Raw genomic sequence first — 19424 nt, forward strand, 5'->3', positions numbered from 1 at the left:
AGCATACATGCATGCCTGGGCCGACTCTGCTGTGTTGTGCCTCTGTGCACTCTGCTATATTAGAAGGGTATATCTTACCAGAGAGAATTCCCAACAGCTACTGAGCATCAGAGGTACACCTCGGTAATTATGGAGCCTGAAGCTAGAGGCCTTTGGAGGCCCCACCACTGCAAGTTAAGCATCTTTTTTTTTTTTAAACACATAGGTTCTTGGGTCACAAACCATGCCACCCCAGACAGACTAAAGAAGTTTTGGGCGGTCCCCAGGGGGTATAGACTTTGGTCCCGAAGTCCAGGGGTAAGAGGACCTCTGCTGAGCATGTGCCAGATGATCCATGTTTTCACCACAACAATCTAAAGTGCGGCAATTAATTGCATTGTTTAAACACACAAAAAGATGATATCAGGGGAAAGCATGTACTAGATGTTTTCCCTGATCTAACACAGGGAAGCAGCTTGCCTAGGGACCAAGAGGCTGTTAGTTCGAATCCCCAGACTGTGCCTTGTAAATATATATTTTAGTCACCTATATTGGGCAGCAGCAATATAGGGAGGTGCTGAAAGGCAATGTCTCATACTGCTTGGGAAGTGGCACTGGTAAATCCGTCCTGTATTCTACAAGAAAACCACATGGATCTGTGGCCACCAAGAGTTGACACCGATTTGATGGCACAGTCTAACACAAAACAGCTCTTCCTAAAGAGACTAAGCACCAATGAAGCAATTGACAGATTTTTGTCATTTCCCCCGCCTGAGACCTTGTGGAATTTGGATTTTATGAAGCAGTCTGTTGCTGTCACAAATCAGAATTTAAACTCCTATAAAGAAGTGATTTCTTCCACTTAGTACCTTAAAATTGGCATGGATCACACTCAGACCCCCTTCTCCTGAACTGCCATGTTTTTCCAAATCAGTCTGTTGAACCATTTTCTAACCATGAACTCTAACCCCTCCTGCCTGCCCCATTTCTGATAGTAATGGTAGAACGTGATTTGCCTATATCACCCCTGATATAGTGACACTTCCATGGCTTTAGAAGACCTCTATGCCACCTGTGTGTACAGAGCAGGTTCGGATTGCAAATAGCAAGAGTTGGGTTGGGCCAGGCCTGCACAACCTGGGCCATCCAGCAGAGGTTGCCTACAACTCCCATCATACCTGACTATTGGCCACTGTGGCAGGGGATGATGGAAGCCGTAGTCCAAGAACAGCTGGAAGGACAAAGCTGTGCATCCCTGGGTTGGGTCAACACCTGGGAAGAGCTCTTGGCATCCCTCCCCAAGTACTTGTTGCCTGGAAGCTTCTGGCTGGCTGTGGCTGGAAACAGGACCACTTGAATCCAAACTGAGAAAAATACATCCAGTTTTATTTATAAGCAGAGGAAATACATTCCAATCCTCATATTTAAAAATAATTTCTTCTTCCTCATGAATTCACACTGCAGTTGCATTTTCCAAGATACAGGATTGGAGATATGATCAGATGTAGAATTCGCCAGGTGTCAGAACAGCTTAAAGTACAAGCTGAATAATGGGTCTTCTCTATTGGTAGGAATCCCAGATCTCTCAGAAAATGATAGCTGCAATTACTCCATCAATTCTAAAAGCTACACGTATCACATCCCCCCCTTTTAATCAAAACATTTCATAGTATTGAACCCAGCACACTAAAGGTCTCTATTAAAACCTTCAAAAATGATAAAAACTCATGGAATTCCTCACTGAGCAGCCTGTAAGAAAGCTATTCTCCAGACCCTGAAACTTCCAAGGCTCAGAAATGTTGGCTGCTTCAAAGAATATCCCCACCTCATAATGTAGTTGTATTGGAACAAACAGACATAGTTTTATTTGTGTGGATTCCATCAATAGAAGAGTAGCATGGGCTACTGAGGATCTTTCTGCACTCCGAGTGGCAAAGAACTTTTCTCTCCTGTGTTCATTTTCTCTCTTGTGTTCATTAAGACTTGATTTATCACCAAAGATCTTACTACAGTGTGAGCATATGTAGAATATCTTTCTTCGATGGCTTCTTTCATGTGCATGAAGGCTCAATTTGTCACAAAAACTCTCTTCACCATCAAAGCATGTCTGCGGTTTCTTCACTTCATGGGTTGTTTGATGAATAGTAAGAAGATGTTTCTGAGCAAAGCTTTTCCCACATTGAAAACATGGTTATGGTTTCTCCCTTGTGTGGATTCTTTGATGTCCAGTGAGATCAATTTTCTGAGAGAAGCTTTTTCCACACTGAAAACATGCATATGGTTACTCCCATGTGTGGATTCTTTGATGTATAGTAAGATAACGTTTTTGAGCAAAGCTTTTCCCACACTGCAAGCATGCATATGGTTCTCCCCCGTGGATTCTTTGATGTCTAGTGAGATTAGTTTTCTGAGTGAAGCTTTTCCCACACTGCAAGCATGCATATGGTTTCTCCCCTGTGTGGATTCTTTGATGTCTAGTGAGATCAATTTTCTGAGAGAAGCTTTTTCCACATTGCAAGCATGCAAATGATTTCTCCCTTGTATGGAATCTTTGATGTCTAGTAAGTTGAGGTTTCTGAGCAAAGCTTTTACCACACTGCAAGCATGCATATGGTTTCTCCCCTGTGTGGGTTCTTTGATGTCTAGTGAGATCAGTTTTCTGAGCAAAGCTTTTCCCACACTGCAAGCAGGCATATGGTTTCTCTCCTGTGTGGATTCTTTGATGTCTAGTAAGGTGAGATTTCTGAGCAAAGCTTTTTCCACATTGAAAACATGTATATGGCTTCTCCCTTGTGTGGGTTCTTTCATGGGAAATAAGGTGCCAGATACGAGAAAAGCTCTTTCCCCACTGCAAGCACGGATATGGATTCTCTCCTCTGTGCGTTCTATTATGCTTAGTAAAATATGAGCAGCACCTGAAAGTTTCTCCACACACTGAGCATTTAAATGTTTTCCTGTGAAGTTTTTGATTTTTGACATGGCGCCTCCCAACCCTTTCTCTACTGGATTGGCAGGCTTTAGTGTTTTGTTTGGAAGTAGCCAAGAGTGCTGGAGGCTCATTGCAGAGTGCAGCCCCCTCTGGCATCAGTGGGGGATGCTGGCAGACTCCCATCTCTAACTCCATGGAGGGCAGCAATGCTTTAGCCTTCAGCTGGCCTGAGGCTTCTGTGAGCATGTGCAGTCTCTCCATTCCCTCCTGGAACTCCTCCCTTTGGGCTCCCTGGGTCTGATCCTGTCCCTCGTTGTGTTCCTGTCTAGCCTGTTCTCTTGGTCTCCTTGGCAAGGATTCCTCCCAACTCCCTGCCTGGAAGTCATGAGGGGCGTCTCCTGTTTCTTCCGACCCTTGTCCTGATGGCGGGCCAGTTGGGTTTTCGTCTTCCATAGGTCACCTTGACAAAATAGTTTCAGACTCTAGGAGGCTCCAGAATAAGGAAAAATGACCTAGGCTAGTGTGCTGTGGGTCTTCCTGGGAAAGCTGGAATGGAAGAGAATGATTATAGGTAAACAACTGAGCTCCAATAGAAGAACCACAAATAATTTTTAAAATTCTTAACCAATCCTATATATATTTATTTATTGAATTTATATACCACCTAGTATAGAAATATCTATGCAGCATAAAGAATTAAAAAATAAAATATAAAACATTTAAATTCATTAAAAGATAATCATAATAGATAAAAGCACACATTAAAATTTAAAAATTTGGTCTCAGTTGAAGGTCTGGGAAAATAGGTACATCTTCAGGGTCCTCCTAAAAACAGAGAAAACAGAGAAGGAGATGCTCTTATTTCAACAGGGCGTGCATTCCAAAGAATGTGCAACCACAGGGAAGGCCCGGTCCCAAGTTGCCACCCAACTATTTGGCGGCAACTGTAACCAGACCTCTCCAGATGATCTTAATAGGCGACAGGGTTCATGACAGAGAAGGTTCTCTCTCAAGTACTCTGGACCCAAGTCGTTAAGGGCTTTATAGGTAATAACTAGCACTTTGTATTTCACCCAGAAACATATTGGCAGCCAGTGCAGTTTTTTTTAGAATCGGTGTTATATGGTCCATTTGGGCAAACCAATCTGGCTACCACATTCTGTACCAATTATAGTTTCTGAACTATGTACAAAGGCAGCCCTACATAGAGTGCATTAAAGTAGTCAAGCCTAGAGGTTACCAGCATAAGTACCACCATTTTAAGGTAATTTGTCTCCAGAAATGTACGTATCTGGCATATCAACCAAAGCGGATAAAAAGCACTCCTGGCTGCAGCCTCAACCTGAGAAACCAGAGAGAGTTTGGGATCCAGGAGCACTCCCACACTGCAAACCTGATCTTTTAGGGGGAGTGTAACTCCATCCAGAACAGGCAGATTTAAACCATCTCTCAGATCCCGACCCTCTACAGACAGTACCTCTTCCTTCTTTGGATTCAACTTCAGCCTGTTATCCCTCAACCAACCCAATATCCACTCCAGGCAAGCACTTAGCGGAAGTCATGCCATTTCCTGATGAAGTCATACTCCCTCTGTCAATCGCCAATTGTAGATCATCCATCAGGCCAACCAAGGCAGTCTCAATCTCATAGCCTGCCCTCCCTCAGAGAAGCATTTATGGATATTTACCAGTTCCGCTCTGATAATATGACTGCCAGGTGAACTAAGCCAAGTTGGGCATGGGTCAAGAGAGCAAGTGGTGGGATGTACAGTCGGAAGCAGTTTGTCCACATCTTCAGAAGTAACAAACTGAAAATTATCCAATTCATTCCTACAAGAGGAGTTGCTGGCCACCTCTATGATAGACTCTGCAGTAACTGTGGAGTCTAGCTCAGCACGGATACAAGATTTTTTATCTGCAAAAAGGTTGTTAAAAACATCACAGCAAGTAACAGATGGTTCCAAGTTCAAATTCAAGGCGGAAGGGGCATGAACCAGCCGCCTCACAACCCTAGACAACTCAGCTGGGCGTGAATTTACAGAAGCAATGCTGACAGAGAAGAACTGCTTCTTTGCCAACCGCGCTGCCAGAGCATAGATCCTCAAATGAGCTCTGTGTTGCAATCTGTTGGAATCGCGACGATTCTTCCTCCACTTATTTATTTATTTTATTTTATTTAAAATATTTCTTTACTGCCCAAAACAAGCATCTCTAGTTGTCTACCTCCCCGCTTCAACTAGTGCAGTTCGTCTGAATACCATGGGGTTGACTTTAAAGCAAGTCAGAGAGCACGCTTAGGAGTGATTGTGTCTACCGCTCCAGTAAGTTCGTTATTCCATATTTGCACCAGAGCATCGACAGAATCAGTAGCAGAGCCAGCTTGAAACCCTTCCAAGGCTTCTTGGAATCCTATTGGATCCAATGACCTTCTTGGGCAGACCAACCTAATGGGTCCTTCACCCCTACAGAGGTGGGTTGTGGCTGCAAGTCTTATCTTAACTAGATGGTGATCTATCAATGACAGTGGGGAGATAACAGGGGTCCCCACCCACAGGACACCACCCTGATCAGAGCAAAAGACCAAATCGAGTGTGTGACCTGTATCATGTGTCATTCCAGAGACCACTAGGGATAGGCCCATGGTTGTCATGGCCATGAACTCCTGAGCCGCCCCTGACAACCCGGTTCAAAAATATACATTGAAGTCCCCCACCACCAAGAATCTGGCGCACTACAATGCCAACTCAGCAACCAGGTCTGTCAGCTCAGTTAGGGACTCCATTGGACAACAGGGTGATCAGTATACCAACAACAATCCCAACCTATCCTTGGTCCCTAGACTTAGGAACACACATTCAATATAGGCCAACTCCCTGACAGGAATCCTGGTAAGGGAGATAGTATCCTTATAGACCACAGGCACCCCACTTCTTCATCCACATACTCTCACCTTCTCCACCACAGAGTAACCCATTGGGAGGAGCTGGGACCAAACCAGGCCACTAGCCTCAACTGACCAGGTCTCCGTAATGCACACCAGGTCAGCATCGTCATCCAAGATCAAATATCTAGATCACAGGCTTATTTTGTGCAAATCTGGCATTACAAAGCAATAAGGTGAGGTTCTGTGGGTGGTAGGCACTGCTCTCCAAGGTCAAAGAGGTAGTACGCCTGATAGAGGGGGAAACCACAATTATTAAATTCCCTTCCCCTATTATGACCTGCTGATCTGTCAGCACCAAGTCTTGGTTGATTCCCCACAACTGGAATGGCTGCCCCAGAGATGCTCCCCACCTCCCCATCCCTGCATGATCCAAGACACATACCCACAACAGGCTCAGCTAATCACAGGGCAGCAACAAAACAACAGAAGGGTCCCTACCAGGAGTCTAAAATAATGTATTGGCCCCACCCACCCCCATTGGGGGCCAGCTTTGGTGGTCCACCTTTGGGCAATCTACACCAGAGACTGCACCTCCAGCAGAGGCTCCCTTCTTTTAAGGGCCACAGAGCCTGGAAAGCCCAATCAGCTGCCTCTCACATAGAAATGGGCAGGGTTGGTAGAGCAATTAAGAAGGAGCAATTAAGAAGGACAAGCAACCAGGGGGTGGAAAGGGAGCCCTTCAGCAGAGCCTGGGGCTGGCCTGACCACCCCAAACAGGGAAAAGGGGAAGGAAGGCAGATGGAATGCACACAAACCTCATCCTGACATCTCCTGTGAAGTGCCCACACCAACTTCCAGCAGAGGCTTCCTTCTTTAAAGGGCCACAGAGTTGGAAAAGCCCAATCAGCTGTCTCTCCATGGGCAGGGTTGGCCAGCTGCTCAGTCATAGAGCAATTAAGAAGGACAAGCAACCAGGGCTGGGAAGTGAGCCCTTTGGCATATATGCAAGTATTATCATGTCTAAAGAGAGCTAGCTTCTTCTAAATCTTCCTCATTTTCCTTTTGTGTGAGCTCTTTCTGCATTTTTCACAAGTCCTATAGAACATGTTTCCCCACCACATTTGGGGACAGAACTGTAAAATTTCTGAACACATTCAGAGAAAGCCAGTGTTGCCACCTTCTTTATCAGCCTCTGCTCCTGTGCTGTTCACTGAAATCTGACCCATAGACATTGTACATGAAACATTTCCAGAGAGATTGCACAAGATGAAGCTTTTCAGCTCCTAAATGGAATGGCAAGAAAAAACAGCTCTTTCTTCTTGAGCAAGTTGCTGCTGAAAGCACAGGGGTGGGGCAGAAAATTTAATAAGGAATTGGCAACCCTACATTAAGGAGGGGGGTGTTGATCCCAGCCCAATGGAGCTGGAAAAAGGAAGAATGAGAAAACCCCAATGAAGCAGCAGTTCTGATCCCAGAACTACTGGGGCCAACAGCAGAGGCAGGATACAAGAACATAAGAACAGCTCTGCTGGATCGGGCCCATGGCCCATCTAGTCCAGCATCCTGTTTCACACAGTGGCCCACCAGATGTCACTGGAAGCCTACAGGCAGGAGTTGAGGGCATGCCCTCCCTCCTGCTGTCACTCCCCTGCAACTGGTACTCAGAGGCATCCTGCCTTTGAGGCTGGAGGTGGCCTCTAACCCTCCGACTAGTAGTCGTTGATAGACCTCTCCTCCATGAAGTTATCCAAACCCTTCTTAAAGCCATCCAGGTTGTTGGTGTTGGGGACACCCCTCCCCCCCAACATTAAACCCAGAGTTGGTTGGCACACCAACCAAGTTGTCTCGGCTTTGCCAGCAGAGGAAGAGGAAGCCTGCAAGAGTCAGGCTTCTGAGTCCAGTTCAGAGTTGAATTGTAGGCTGGCTTCTGCAGAGGCAGAGGCAGCCCTTACTACTGAGGAATTTTTGCAACAAAGAGTGTTGCCAGTATTGGCGTCAGACAGATTAGCTGAGTTTTGTGAGTGCACACAACAGTTTGGTCGGGGGTGGGAGTCCCCATCTGACATACTGGCAAAACTCCAGAAGTTTGGAGAAGTCCAATTGGCCCCAGTCCAACCACAACAAGAAGTGGATGGGTTGGTAGTGGCTCAATTGAATACCCCTGAAATCAGTTATTTGAGATGTACAAAAGTACAGGTAAAACCTCTCAGAGACAGCACTAGCCAGATCACGCTTTGCCCAAGAGACCTGTGTCAGAGAAATGAAGTCACGAAATTAGCAGAGTAGAGAAATAAACCTGGAAGATCCATTCCAGAGATCTTTGGAGGAAGTGACTGTAGTGTAAATAAAAGACCCATTGATCCAGGAGGGGTTGAGTAAGGCACACACCCTCCCCCTGCAGGACATTTGGGCACATTTTGCAAAGCCAGAGATCACAGGTGCCAGATTAGTCTAGCAGACACTAGTAGCACAAAAACCATGATCCCCTGGAGCAAGAGGGGGAAACTTGGCACAGCTCCAGCTGTTCTGGAGCAAGAGGGGGAAACTTGGCACAGCTCCAGCTGTTCCAGCTCAGGATGCATTTAGTCAAAGTCATCTAGACACCGACATCCAAAGGTCAGACAAATTGATGAAACAGAGGGCACCACCTCCACTGAAATCTTCAGATATCTGCACATTGCTTTTCTCTTAAGAGTTACTCCTCCTGAACCCTAACTCTATTCTTAGCCCATCTATTCCTCTGCACCTTACCTGCTTGCTAGAGCTCCCCTACTCCCCTCTTTGTTCAGTCTGGTGAGAGGCCATGGCAAGCAGACACAGAGAATGGACTGAGAAAAGACTGAGACTGAGGGAAGAATTTTTTTTCTAACCACCCTACACTCTGTTCCTGATGAGATGTGCTCATTTCCTCCTGATGGATGCAAGGCACACCAACCCTGAAGAGTAGGCCACCCATTCTGCCTGGATGGCACAGTGTGAAGATCCTCCTGATTTTCAGAGACCCTGCCCACTCTGCCACTTCTACGCCACAGACTGAATCTCAGGCCAGACTGCACACCCATAAGAACATAAGAACAGCCCTGCTGGATCAGGCCCAAGGCCCATCTAGTCTAGCATCCTGTTTCGCACAGTGGCCCACCAGATGCCACTGGAAGCCACAGACAGGAGTTGAGGGCGTGCCCTCTCACCTGCCATTACTCCCCTGCAACTGGTACTCAGAGGCATCCTGCCTTTGAGGCTGGAGGTGGCCCACAGCCCTCCGACTAGTAGCCATTGATAGACCTCTCCTCCATGAAGTCATCCAAATCCCTCTTAAAGCCATCCAGGTTGTTGGCTGTCACCACATCCTGTGGTGACAGGAGTTCCACAAGTGGATCACGCATTGTGTGAAAAAGTGCTTCTGTTTGTTGGTCCTAGACCTCCTGGCAATCAATTTCATGAAGTGACCCCTGGTTCTAGTGTTGTGTGAGAGGGAAAAGAATTTCTTTCTCTACACCATGCATGATTTTATAGACCTCTATCATGTCTCCCCACAGTCGACTTTTTTCTAAGCTAAAAAGCCCCAGGTGTTCTAGCCTTGCCTCATAAGAAAGGTGCTCTAGGCCCCTGATCATCTTGGTTGCCCTCTTCTGTACCTTCTCCAGTTCAACAATGTCCTTTTTAAGATGTGGTGACCAGAATTGTATGCAGTACTCCAAGTGTACTTTGAGAACACCAAGTGTACCTCAATTGCAACGATCCCTAGCTCCTGACAGCTGAGCCCCTCCACAACCTAGATGTCAGCAGGAACTATTGCTTGCCAATGCTTGCCAATACAGAAGAAACCAAGAGGGGGAGAGACAGACAGAAATAGATTATGAACATGCTTTCTTCTGCATTGTGCCTGGTTTGGGCATTCATTCTGTGTCACTGTATCCTTTGCCTCATTCTCCTTTTATTGAACTCCCTTCTCAACCTGAAAACTGAACACTGAAGTCCTTTGCAAAATGTATCTGTACATATGCATTCATGCTGTACACTCAGTACTTTGCAAAATCTATCTGTCTGCACATAGTTACTTATGTTGTACCTATGAGTTTAGTCTATGTGCTAGAGTTCCTAGATGTTGGGTTTATAGGAGTGTATAATTGATTGAGTGTATATTTGATGGAGGGTATATAGAGTCAAATGTATTAAAGCACTTGGCCTCTTGGATTGCAGGACTCCACTTTGCATGGATCCCTGTGAGCTGGGACAGCCAAGGACAAAGGGCAATTGACAGACCTCTGCTGCTGTGGGATCTGTGAGGTTGTAAACTCTGCCACATTTGAAGGCAAATGCTTGGCAAACTATTGGGTCATATAAAATGCTCTCTCAGACACGTGCTTGTGTGACTACAGCAAATGTAAGTGAGATATACTCAAAAGAAATTGGACAAGAGGGGGTGCTCCCTTCAAGAGGGGGTGCTCCATTCCTATCCACACTAGGGATGTGCCTGGTCCGGAGCAGTCTGGACCGGCACCAAAGGGGGGCCTTTCTTTTAGGGCGGGGAACTTTAAACATTCAAATCTGCAGAGGTGGTGCTACAATCAATTCCTCTCTGGCTTGCGCATCACACAACGCTATCCAGGAAGGGGGAGAGTGTTGTCTAGTGGAGAAGACCAGGCAGGGGAGTGGGGGGCTTCTTACCAAAGGGGGGGTCATTCTCTAGTTTACCAGTCAGTCCTCTCCCCCCCGCCGCCTTTAAAAGTGCTGTGCAGTGTTTTTCAAGTGCACAGCAGATGGTCTCTGGCAGGGGCGTAGCTAGTGGATAGTGGGCCTGTGTTCTGCCCTCTCTCGGGAGGCCCCTCAGAGTGAGGGAGATAATGAAGAAAATAGGGAGCTGGGGGCCCCTTAGGAGCTGGGGGCCTGGGTTCTTTGAACCCTTTTGGTCAATTATAGCTGCATCCCTGATCTGTGGAGGGGGGGTTCTGTGGAGCAGTTGGCTAGATTTAATATCAAACATTCAAATGTGCAGTGGTGGCACTACCGTTGACTCCTCTCTGGCTGACCCATTCCACAATGCTACCTTGGAAGCCAGTTGGGGGAGGGAAGCTAGAGAGTGCCGGCCAATGAGGGAGCCAGAGGGGAGGTTCTTCCACAGTGCTGGAGAAGCTGGGAGCGGACATGATGCTGGCTGCTGCTCTGCCTCCTGTGCTGCTCCTAGGTATGAGGAAGGAAGCCTGGAGAAGATGCAAAGAGGAGAAGGTGGCATGGGCCGAGTCCACCTGTGTACGTACAGATGCAGCTGCTGCTTTGCAAGAAGAGGACTCCTGGCCAGTGCTGTGCTTTGCTCAGTATTTGGCTCGGTCTGGCCCCAAGGTGAACTAGAGTGATGGTATGCGTGGGGAACTCAGTGCTACGTAGCAAATCCACACCAACCCACAGGGAAAACTCCTTGCTGAAATCCATCCTTTCTGGAAAGGTTCTCCCGGTTGGCATGTGCATGACCTGAGTGTTGTCGGAATTAGTGAAGGGGAATGTCTCTGAGCATATGCAGAGTTTAGGCTTCTTCAGATGAATTAGCATCCCCATCTTCCTGGGCAGGGTGTGAAGAGGGAATTAGGGAAGTCCTTACGGAAACTCACAAGGCCCCCCCAATTTGTAGAAATTTTACAAAATGTGGCCTGCTTTTTGAGCATGTTCATGTAGTGTTTCCATGTTAATTACACCCTTGAGAAACCATGTTGCTCCTCCGTGACCTTAGGAACTTGCCTGGGGGGCTGGGGTAAACCCCTGGCCTTGAGGCTGCCTTCCCTCCAATGGCTCCAGGTTGTCCCCTGCCCGTTTGCTCAGAGCACGGCTGAGAGTCAGAGCACCATGGCTGGGGAAGTCTTGACTTTTCACTTCGCAGCAGAAGTCACAAACAGTCCCTTATCCATGGAAAGAGTTCCTGCCTCTTGGGCAGCAAACCCTTGGATTTCTCATGAGCAGATCTTGCTTGTAGGCACAAGATTGCTAGCTCCCTGTCCAGTAAGCCTAATTCTTTATAGTTGTGTTTTCCTTTGATCTCTCATAGAGTCTATTCAAATTTCCTCATCTTTTCCTGGGTCCCCAAAAGGGTGACAATGCTGTTACCTTCTGGATAATGTCTTTTAATTAGTCAGGATATTAGCCAGTCCAGAGAGATCTTAATCTCATCTTCTGTTAGCTGCTATCTTGAGGAGGGGACATTGCCCACGGCAAATCTGCATCTCTGAGCTGCAAATGGGCATCTTCTCTTGTCTCAAATTTGCCAGCCTCATCCCATGAGGTGTTAAGGTGTTAGTAAAGTAAGAATTAAAGTCTATAGGTGTTTTCTTTGTGTGCATTTACCTATGTTGAATTTCTATAGAGAGCAATTGAGTTTTGCAGAGCAATCATTGACAAGGATTAACATAGACTTCTTGCAACAGGAAAGGGGAGATCAGCCTCTGGCCTCTTCCACAGACATTATCTGATAGTGAGTCACATTTTAGCATATTGATTAGCTCAGGCCTCGCCCTTGTGTTTCTGTGAGTGCCCATTTCACAATACAATGCTGGATTGCCTCCTCTTTCACAGAGCAGTACATGAGGCGGTCCTGAGATCTGGGTGTCAGTTCACCTTGAGTTCATGCATTTCATTAAACTCTTATAAAATGGAGTCAGACACAGACCTGGGTTCCATATAATTCTGGGTTGGTGGCTCTGGGTTTAATGTTGGGGTGTGTGTGTCCCCAACATATTCCCCCTCTTCTTATACATTTTTGCCCTAGGCAAAATTTATAAGACAGACAATACTTAGGCCAAACTCATAGTAATGATTGTTTCCCCTAATTGCATGTTCACAAGACAGCAGTGGACAGTCTCAATAGCTGTCCCTGCTTCTGTCAGTAGCTGACCCAATAGGGCTTTGTGCAGTTGGAGTAATAGTTTAAAGATAAACATATCCTCAATATTGCTGTTGTGAGAGTGTGGATTAGGGGTGTGTCCGAACCGGTCTGGAGGCCATTCGAAAGGCCTCCGAACTGTCCGGACCGGTTCGGACCTGGCCGGTCCGGGTGGGGGGTCTTCCTTTAAGGGCGGGAGGGCTTACTTACCCCTCCCGCCTCTTTGCCCCCTCCAGCGCCTGTATTTCACTGTGTAATTGGGGCGCTGGAAACCAGCCGCTTTGCCGCCGCCGCCCCCCACGAGCAGATTAGGGCCAAAAGTAAGCTACTGCCACTGTCGCCTTCCCTCCCTCCCAGCCGCCCGCCCAAGTCCTCACCGCATGGTGTTCCAAAAAAGAGAGGCGCTCACGAACAGAGCTCCTCTCTCGGCAAAGTCTCGGCCCCAAATGGGGCCTTGGGCACGCGCGCGCCGCATAGGACACCTGGGAACTTCCGCCAGAGGCCCGGTCTACCCGCCGGCAGGGGACGAGGCCGGGTAGACCGGGCCTCCGGCGATCGGAGGCCTGGTCTACCCACCGGGACGAGGCCGGTTAGACCGAGCCTCCGATCGCCTTCAACTAGCGGGCTATATAATACAGAGCCCCATGAGCTGATTAGTCATTGAATGATTTGTCTTCCCAGAGTGAGATGTAGGAGGATAGAGCTCTCCAAAAAATACTTTCGGAGGAAATGGGTATGTGTTAATGGGCGTATAGAGGGGAGGTTTTGGATGACATTATGATGTTTGTTGTATGATGTAATCAGCTGCGGAACTGTTCTTGTGCTCACATTTCCAGAAGCTTTGCAGCTCTGATGAAGAATGTTCGAAATGTGCTGGAGAATTTCCCGGGTTCGCCCATCAGCTCTGCTAGCTCTGCTTCAGATAGACAATTGTGTACAGATTTGCTGACTAGCTATTGTACTTGTAATTTCTGCAATTGGAACTTTTGCAGTTTTTTTCATGAATAACAAGACAGCTCTGCTTCAGATACACAATTGTGTACAGATTTGCTGACTAGCTATTGCACTTGTACTTCTGCAATTGGAACTTTTGCAGTTTTTATCATGAATAACAAGACTCTCCTGTACCAATTGATCATTTGGATGTTCAGGACCTACGTTTACCATGTATTATTTACACTCATTGCATTTATGCAGTTAAAGTTTAAGTGATCTGTATATTAAAAACCCTTTGTGGTCTTTTTTTTCGTATATATTCAAAAAAATAATAATGGATATTTTCACAACATTGGAAGTGTTTTGATTTTGTCACAACAATGTATATGTTGGGTTCTTCTCATGAACAAGAGCTTTGAAAGTGGTGTATGTTCTGGAAGTGTTATCAATTCCAATTGCTACCATTATCATTATTTTTGCACGGTTTCACCCATTTGGCTGCTGTCTTGTCGTGCAATCCCTTATATTTTTTGCCTTGAAGAGGATCCTTGACAGGGCAGGTTGCTACTGTTGGAGGAGAAGGACTCTGCGCTGGTTCATGCCTCAGTGACAGAGGGGGACAGACTAGTGAGTCAGAGGGCTAGAGAGGTCAAGTCACTGGTCGTCCCTTCTCTACTGCTTTGACACTATCCCTTTGGTATGTAGATTGCTATTCTTAGGGACTTCCTTCCTTCCAGGCGCTTCCTTCTTCCACTTCCACCTTCTCCCTTGCAACATGCAAGCTCCTCTCTCCCTGTCCCTGCACCATGTGTGCAGAGATGCATCCATCTGCATACAGCTAGCTAGCAAGATTAGAGATCCTAGATTAGAGATGGCAATCTAACACAAAACAGCCCTTCCTAAAGAGACTAAGCACCAATGAAGCAATTGACAGATTTTTATCCTTTCCACCCACCTCAGACTTTGTGGAGTTTGGGTTTTATTAGGCAGTCTGTTGCTGTCACATATCAAAATTTAAACTCCTATAAAGAGGTGATTTCTTCCCCTTAGTACCTTAAAATTGGCATGGATCACACTCAGACCCCCTTCTCCTAAACTGCCATGTTTTTCCAAATCAGTCTGTTGAACCATTTTCTAACCATGAACTCTAACCCCTCCTGCCTGCCCGCCCCATTTCTGATAGTAATGGTAGAATGTGATTTGCCTATATCACCCCAATATAGGGCCACTACCATGGTTTTAGAAGACCTGCATGCCACCTGTGTGTACAGAGTGGGTTCGGATTGCAAATAGCAAGTGCTGGGTTGGGCCAGGCCTGCACAACCTGGGCCATCCAGCAGAGGTTACCTACAACTCCCATCATACCTGACTAACTGAGCAAAGCATATCAATGTTACAAGAAGTCAGTAAGGCGTCCACCCTAGCACCCAAACAATCCAACCATCTCATTGTCCTGAGGGGGACAAACCTCCAGATCAGAAGTGGGGGTACAAATCACATCCAATTTAAATAAAGTATCAAAATTTAGGAGTAATTCCCCCGGCAGGTGGTCATTCTCACACCAGATGACAATTCTAAAATTTACCAGCTGAGAAAAAAGTGAAGGTGAGATAGCCATATAATCAATTGTTGAAAAGCCAGCACTAGACCAATATGTATATTCAGCCGGATAATCACCCTACATTGCCTCATTAAGAATATGCAAATTTAGTTCGTCAAAAGTTTGTAATAGGCATAGCCTCAGCAAACTTCCCCTTGGAATCCTTAAATTGACCAGTTAACAATGGGTATTGAATTTCCCCATCAAATGAATAAGATTTAAACTTAGCAAATAGTTTGATTGTTGTCAGCCAGCCTAGCATTGAAATCGCCGGCAATCAACAAATGCGCTTGAGGATACAAACATTGAAGAACTTCTATATATAATTTCAGTTTAGGCCATATTGTCTTCACGCAAACGATCCGATTCAAAGTTGGAATGTATACATTAATGAGTAATAGGAACAAGGCCTTAGATTTAACAAGAAGGGCCATAGCAAACTGGTCACAACTTGGTAGTGAAAGACATTCAAAATTGAGAGCAGTGTGAACTGATATGCAGAGACCACCAGTCACTCTGCCTCTATTCATTGGAGGAATAGCTGCAAGTGAAAATATAACAAAACTATTCAAATACGGGTCCTCGGTCATCCAACTCCCATCATACCTGACTATTGGCCACTGTGGCAGGGGATGATGGAAGCTGTAGTCCAAGAACAGCTGGAAAGACAAAGCTGTGCATCCCTGGGTTGGGTCAACACCTGGGAAGAGCTCTTGGCATCCCTCCCCAATTACTTGTTGCTTGGCAGCATCTGGCTGGCTGTGGCTGGAAACAGGACTACTTGAATCCAAAGGGGAAAAACTACATCCAATTTTATTTATAAGCAGAGGAAATACATTCCAATTCTGATATTCAAAAATAGTTTTAGAAAGCAGCAACCATTACCATCCCATTGCAACTGAATGCTGGAGAAAAAGACTTTCCAACTTCCCTCTTCTTCCTCATGAATTCACACTGCAGTTGCATATTACGAGATACAGGATTTGAGATATGATCAGATGTAGAAATTGCCAGGTGTCAGAACAATGGGTCTTCTCTATTGGTAGGAAGCCCAGATCTCTCAGAAGATGATAGCTGCAATTACTCCATCAATTCTAAAAGCTAGACGTATCACATTTCTCTTCCTTTTTAATCAAAACATTTCATAGTATTGAACCCAGCACACTAAAGGTCTCTATTAAAACCTTCAAAAATGATAAAAACTCATGGAATTCCTCACTGAGCAGCCTGTAAGAAGGCTCTGCTCCAAACCCCGAAGCTTCCAAGGCTCAGAAATGTAGGACACTCAAAGAACATGCCCACCTCATAATGTAGTTGTATTGGGACAAACAGACTTAAAGTTTGCTTTGTGTGGATTCCATCAATAGAAGAGTAGCATGTGCTACTGAGGATCTTTCTGCACTCCAAGTGGCAAAGAACGTTTCTCTCCTGTGTGCATTCTCTTGTGGTCATTAAGACTTGATTTATCACCAAATATCTTTCTACATTGTGAGCATTTGTAGTATATCTTTCTTCGATGGCTTCTTTCACGTGCATGAAGGCTCAATTTGTCACAAAAACTCTCTTCACCATCAAAGCATGTCTGCGGTTTCTTCACTTCATGGGTTTTTTGATGTCTTGTAAGATGATGTTTCAGAGCAAAGCTTTTCCCACACTGCAAGCATGCATATGGTTTCTCCCCTATGTGGATTCTTTGATGTCTAGTAAGATAACATTTTTCAGCAAAGCTTTTCCCACACTGCAAGCATGTATATGGTTTGTCTCCTGTGTGAATTATTTGATGTATAGTAAGATGATGTTTCTGAGCAAAGCTTTTCCCACACTGCAAGCATGCATATGGTTTCTCCCCTCTGTGAATTCTTTGATGTCTAGTGAGATCAGTTTTCAACCTGAAGCATTTCTCACAGTGAGAACACTTATATGGCTTCTCCCTAGTGTGGGTTCTTTCATGGGAAATAAGATGCCAGATACGAGAAAAGCTCTTTCCACACTGCAAGAATGGGTATCGATTCTCTCCTCTGTGCATTCTATGATGCTTAGTAAGATGTGAGCAGCACCTGAAAGTTTCGCCACACACTGAGCATTTAAATGTGTTTGTTTGTTTTTTGGCAAGGTGCCTCACAACACTTTCTCTCTTAGATTGGCAGGCTTTAGTGTTTTGTTTGGAAGCAGCCAAGAGTGCTGGAGGCTCATTGCAGAGTGCAGCCCCCTCCGGCATCAGTGGGGGAGCCTGGCAGGCTTCCGTCTCTAACTCCATGGAGGGCAGCAATGCTTTAGCCTTCAGCTGGCTTGAGGCTTCTGTGAGCGTGTGCAGTCTCTCCATTCCCTCCTGGACCTCCTCCTTTTGGGCTTCCTGGGTCTGATCCTGTTACTTCTTGTGTTCCTGTCCAGCCTGTTCTCTTGGTCTCCTTGGCAGGGATTCCTTCCAACTCCCTGCCTGGAAGTCATGAGGGGCATCTCCTGTTTCTTCCGACCCTTCTCCTGATGGGGGGCCAGTTGGGCTTTCGTCTTCCATAGGTCACCTTGACAAAATAGTTTCAGACTCTAGGAGGCTCCAGGATAAGGAAAGATGGCCCAGGCTAGTGTGCTGTAGGTCTTCCTGGGAAAGCTGGAATGGAAGAGAATGATTATAGGTAAGCAGTTGAGCTCCAATAGGAGAACCACAAATAATTTTAAAAATCCTTAACCAATCCTACATATATTTATTTATTGAATTTATATACCACCTAGTATAGAAATATCTATGCAGCATACAGAATTTAAAAATAAAATATAAAACATTTAAATTCATTCATTAAATTCATTCATTCATTTAAATTCAAACATTTAAATTCATAACGATACAATCATAATAGATAAAAGCGCACATTAAAATTTAAAAATTTGGTCTCAGTTGAAGGTCTGGGAAGATAGGTACATCTTCAGGGTCCTCCTAAAAATGGAGAAAACAGAGAAGGAGATGCTCTTATTTCAACAGGGCGTGCATTCCAAAGAATGTGCAACCACAGGGAAGGCCCGGCCCCAAGTTGCCACCCAACTATTTGGCGACAACTGTAACCGGACCTCTCCAGATGATCTTGATAGGCGACAGGGTTCACGACAGAGAAGGTTCTCTCTCAAGTACTCTGACCCAAGTCGTTAAGGGCTTTATAGGTAATAACCAGCACTTTGTATTTCACCCAGAAACATATTGGCAGCCAGCGCAGTTCTTTTAGAATCGGTGTTATATGGTCCTTTCGGGCAAACCCACGGACCAATCTGGCTACCACATTCTGTACCAATTATAGTTTCTGAACTATGTACAAAGGCAGCCCAAAAATAGAGTGCATCACAGTAGTCAAGCCTAGAGGTTACCAGCATATGTACCACCATTTTAAGGTAATTTGTCTCCAGAAATGTACGTATCTGGCATATCAATCGAAGCAGATAAAAAACACTCCTGGCTGCAGCCTCAACCTGAGAAACCAGAGAGAGTTTGGGATCCAGGAGCACTCCCACACTACAAACCTGATCTTTTAGGGGGAGTGTAACTCCATCCAGAACGGGCAGATTTAAACCATCTCTCAGATCCCGACCCTCTACAGACAGCACCTCTGCCCTGTTTGAATTCAACTTCAGCTTCTTATCCAGCCCAATATCAACTCCAGGCAAGCACTTAATTAGCGGAAGTCATGTCTTTTCCTGATGATGTCACACTCCCTCTGTCGATCGCCAAGTGCAGATCATCCATCAGGCTGACCAAGGCAGTCTCAATCCCATAGCCCACCCAAAAGCCAGTCTGGAAAGGATCTAAATAATCAGTGTCATCCAAAACTACTTGGAGCTGAGAAGCAACCACTCACTCAATCACCTTGCCCAACCAAGGAAGATTAGAGACAGGTCTGTAATTACCCAGGTCTGAGGGGTCCAATGCAGGTTTCTTCAAATAAGGTCTAATAATAGCCTCCTTAAGACAAGGAGGCCTCCTGCCCTCCCTCAGAGAAGCATTTAGGGTATTTACCAGTTCCTCTCTGATAATACAACTGCCAGGTAAAATAAGCCAAGTTGGGCATGGGTCAAAAGAGCAAGTGGTGGGATGTACAGTCTGAAGCAGTTTGTCCACATCTTCCGGAGTAACAAACAGAATTATCCAATTCAATCCTACAAGAGGAGTTGTTGGGCACCTCTACGGTAGAATCTGCAGTAACTGAGGAGTCTAGCTCAGCACGAATACAAGAGTTTTATCTGCA

The 19424-nt window shown here is 45.8% G+C and overlaps 2 protein-coding genes across 5 annotated transcripts in view; both read right to left on the reverse strand.

Annotated features, from left to right (window-relative positions):
* LOC128347151 (zinc finger protein OZF-like) overlaps positions 1-19424 on the reverse strand; it is a 44905-nt gene that overhangs the window by 13157 nt on the left and 12324 nt on the right. The gene's annotated exons all lie outside the window — the stretch shown is intronic.
* On the reverse strand, positions 1345-15934 carry LOC128347153 (zinc finger protein 239-like). 4 transcript variants are annotated; one of them, XM_053301345.1, is made up of 2 exons: positions 15802-15934; positions 1345-3454 (listed from the first exon to the last, which is right to left on the reverse strand). In XM_053301345.1, exon 2 carries the CDS (start codon positions 3359-3361, stop codon positions 2261-2263), a length of 1101 nt encoding a protein of 366 aa, XP_053157320.1. In that variant the 5' UTR covers positions 3362-3454; positions 15802-15934; the 3' UTR covers positions 1345-2260. The 4 variants fall into 4 exon arrangements, with proteins under 4 accessions (XP_053157320.1, XP_053157321.1, XP_053157322.1 ...); XM_053301346.1 differs by lacking the exon at positions 15802-15934 and adding an exon at positions 6607-6700; XM_053301347.1 differs by lacking the exon at positions 15802-15934 and adding an exon at positions 6290-6369.

This window comes from Hemicordylus capensis, chromosome 2 (assembly GCF_027244095.1).
Source record: "Hemicordylus capensis ecotype Gifberg chromosome 2, rHemCap1.1.pri, whole genome shotgun sequence".
Lineage (NCBI taxonomy): Eukaryota > Metazoa > Chordata > Lepidosauria > Squamata > Cordylidae > Hemicordylus > Hemicordylus capensis.

What these genes read in the sequence shown, in the direction of transcription:
- LOC128347153 (XM_053301345.1), bottom strand. Translation starts at nt 3,361, where the DNA reads ATGGAAGACGAAAACCCAACTGGCCCGCCATCAGGACAAGGGTCGGAA.